This window comes from Poecilia formosa, unplaced genomic scaffold, assembly GCF_000485575.1.
Source record: "Poecilia formosa unplaced genomic scaffold, Poecilia_formosa-5.1.2 Scaffold322, whole genome shotgun sequence".
NCBI lineage: Eukaryota > Metazoa > Chordata > Actinopteri > Cyprinodontiformes > Poeciliidae > Poecilia > Poecilia formosa.
The window spans coordinates 604,536-607,120 of NW_006800261.1; the positions used below are offsets into that span (position 1 = coordinate 604,536).

The 2,585-nt window shown below is 37.2% G+C and overlaps 1 protein-coding gene across 1 annotated transcript in view; it reads right to left on the reverse strand.

Moving 5' to 3' along the window:
• Positions 1-1,170, reverse strand: part of man1a1 (mannosidase, alpha, class 1A, member 1) — a 59,196-nt gene extending 58,026 nt beyond the window's left edge. Inside the window, exon 1 of the mRNA XM_016661310.1 lies at positions 1,052-1,170. Coding sequence (XP_016516796.1) covers positions 1,052-1,162 — 111 coding nt within the window. The 5' untranslated portion in view covers positions 1,163-1,170. The remainder of the gene's footprint in view (positions 1-1,051) is intronic.
• Between the last annotated feature and the right edge of the window lie 1,415 nt (positions 1,171-2,585).

Genomic DNA, 2,585 nt, shown 5'->3' on the forward strand with positions numbered 1-2,585 from the left:
TGGATGGATGGATGGATGAATGTACAGATGGATGTACAGATGGATGGATGTACAGATGGATGGATGAATGTACAGATGGATGTACAGATGGATGGATGGATGGATGGATGGATGAATGTACAGATGGATGTACAGATGGATGGATGTACAAATGGATGTACAGATGGAACGCCATCAAATGGCCTCGTTCTAAAGTGAAATTTGGAGACTTTTCCTCCCAGAGGTTTTCAGGCAGTTAGGGAGTCTGTTGAATCATATAATTACTCATATTAGGAAAAATTACACCTAATTCCCACACTGACTCAGCACTGCAGGTAAAAATCTCATAGCAACATAGTAAAGTCTTTCACATGAAATTCACTGAAAGAATCTCTCTCTAGACTCAAAACCTGAATTAGTTGGGATATGAAGCGATTCTGGTGAAATATTCCATCAGCAATCTTACATTCCAGGAAATGTTTTACCTCTAAAGGCCAAAGGAACATCCCAACTTCCAAAAAATACCAAGCATCTGTGATCTAATTTCTACTGCAAATATCTTACGACACTTAAAATAAGACAAAAATAACTCACTTATTATTATCAGCAAGATAGGAGCTTGTTTTAAGTAAGTAATTCTTTAAAATTGATGGAAAAGTATTACTTCTGCTGGCACCGTTACCTAGCAACGCCAGCCAAGCCCAGCCCGTCACCTAGCAACGCCAGCCAAGCCCAGCCCGTCACCTAGCAACGCCAGCCAAGCCCAGCACGTCACCTAGCAACGCCAGCCAAGCCCAGCACGTCACCTAGCAACCCAGTTTGAGTTCCACTGGCAGATTATTTCATTTATAACATGTCAATGCAACAGCACTTTTTTTAAAATCAATATTAAATAATTTTTTACTTAAAACAAGCTCCTATATCTTGCCTAAATGTTATTTGTAAGTGAGTACATTTGAAATAAGATAAAACTAAGATATTTGCCCCAGAAACTAGACCAAACATACTTGGTAAGATTTAGTGTTTTTGCAGTGCAGAAACAGCATGAAAAACAGTGAATGAATCTCCTTACCTCTTTCCCAGACAGGTAGTAGGCAGACAGCAGACCTCCAACAAACCTGATGTTCACCTCAAACACAGAAACTTCTGCATTCTGCACCAAAGAAAAGAAAAACAAACACATATGATGCAGAAAACTTATATTCCTGCTAGTTATAGTGACTGTCATGTAAACTTGTTAGCCCAAAACTAAAGGTCATAATATATCCCCCAACTTTGTTTCATCATCTGAACCAAAACCAAAAGGGAACTCCAGCTCTGCCAGGGAGAGGTTTGGTTTATATTGTTGCACTGATCGACTTTACAGAGCTGCTGGCATGGCTGCTGCTTCTGAAACGGCTTAAATGCAACAATAAATCACAGCTCTGCTGATTTTTAAAAGCAGGCACAAATTAAACAAGACAGCTGATTTCTTGCTGCCACAACCAACACCGCTACCCTGGACTGTTAGTTTCTGAACATCGCTCCCAGGGGCGTCCCGGAAAACGAGTCAAAGTGGAGGGAATAACTTCTGACTCTCTGATGAACATGGGATTCTGGGAAATGTTTATTATTTCTGGCTGGAAGGAGTTAGCCTATTCAATTACTTTTTAAAATTAATAATAAAACTCTTATTGCCTGAAATGTAATAACAGCATTTCTTTAAGCTTGATGCATCTGCAGCTAAAAAAAAAAAAATACTGTATACAAATTTGTTGATAATTTAATAACCGGACAGCAAAAAGTGTTTACTAGTATTGTTTTTATATGTAATCTGAATCAGGTGAAACTAAAAATGCCACTTGTGGAGCTCTGGATAGAACTTATTTACAGATAAAGTTGATTTTTCATCTTAAATGAAAAATAGTTTTCAACAGTTTTGGCTTTATTACTGCTCTGAGTATGTTATTCTTTCAGCAAATGGCCTTTATTGACTCCAGTTAACAATTAATTGATTACTAAATTATTTTATAAATCAATTAATCGCGATTAATCGTTTTAGAGAAAGACTAAAATGTGATGTAAAAACCACATTAAATGGTAAGAGCCTGTGCTTGTATAGCACTTCATCAAGTTCAGAGAACTCCAAAGCACTTTCCTCTACAATCAGTCAGAGTGGTAGGCTACTTCATAACATAAGAGGCTAAAGATAGTTTAAAATGCCAACTCCATTATTCTTGTCTGTTTCAAGTAAAAACTCAATTTTAACGTCTTTTCTTAATAAGGATAAACAAGAATCCTCTGCTTCCTACTATAATCTGCAGATTATTTTTAAGAAAAAAAAGAGATTGTGCCATGGTAAATTTATTGCCATGTGTTAAACAGCACTAATACATCCTCCAACTCTTCAGCTGCTCAAAATGACAGAGATTAAGTGAACAATATCTACAAAATAACAATGCCCATCTTTCTAGACAATAATAGTGCATCCCAAAATAACAGTTGTCATAGTATTTGTCACTGCGGCAGAAAATTGAGTTTTTCTGAACAGATTCCTGAGTCAGATGAAGATGTTGAGCTTGACTGACAGCTCTCATAAGCCGCTGCTGCCAAACTGAGATACGACA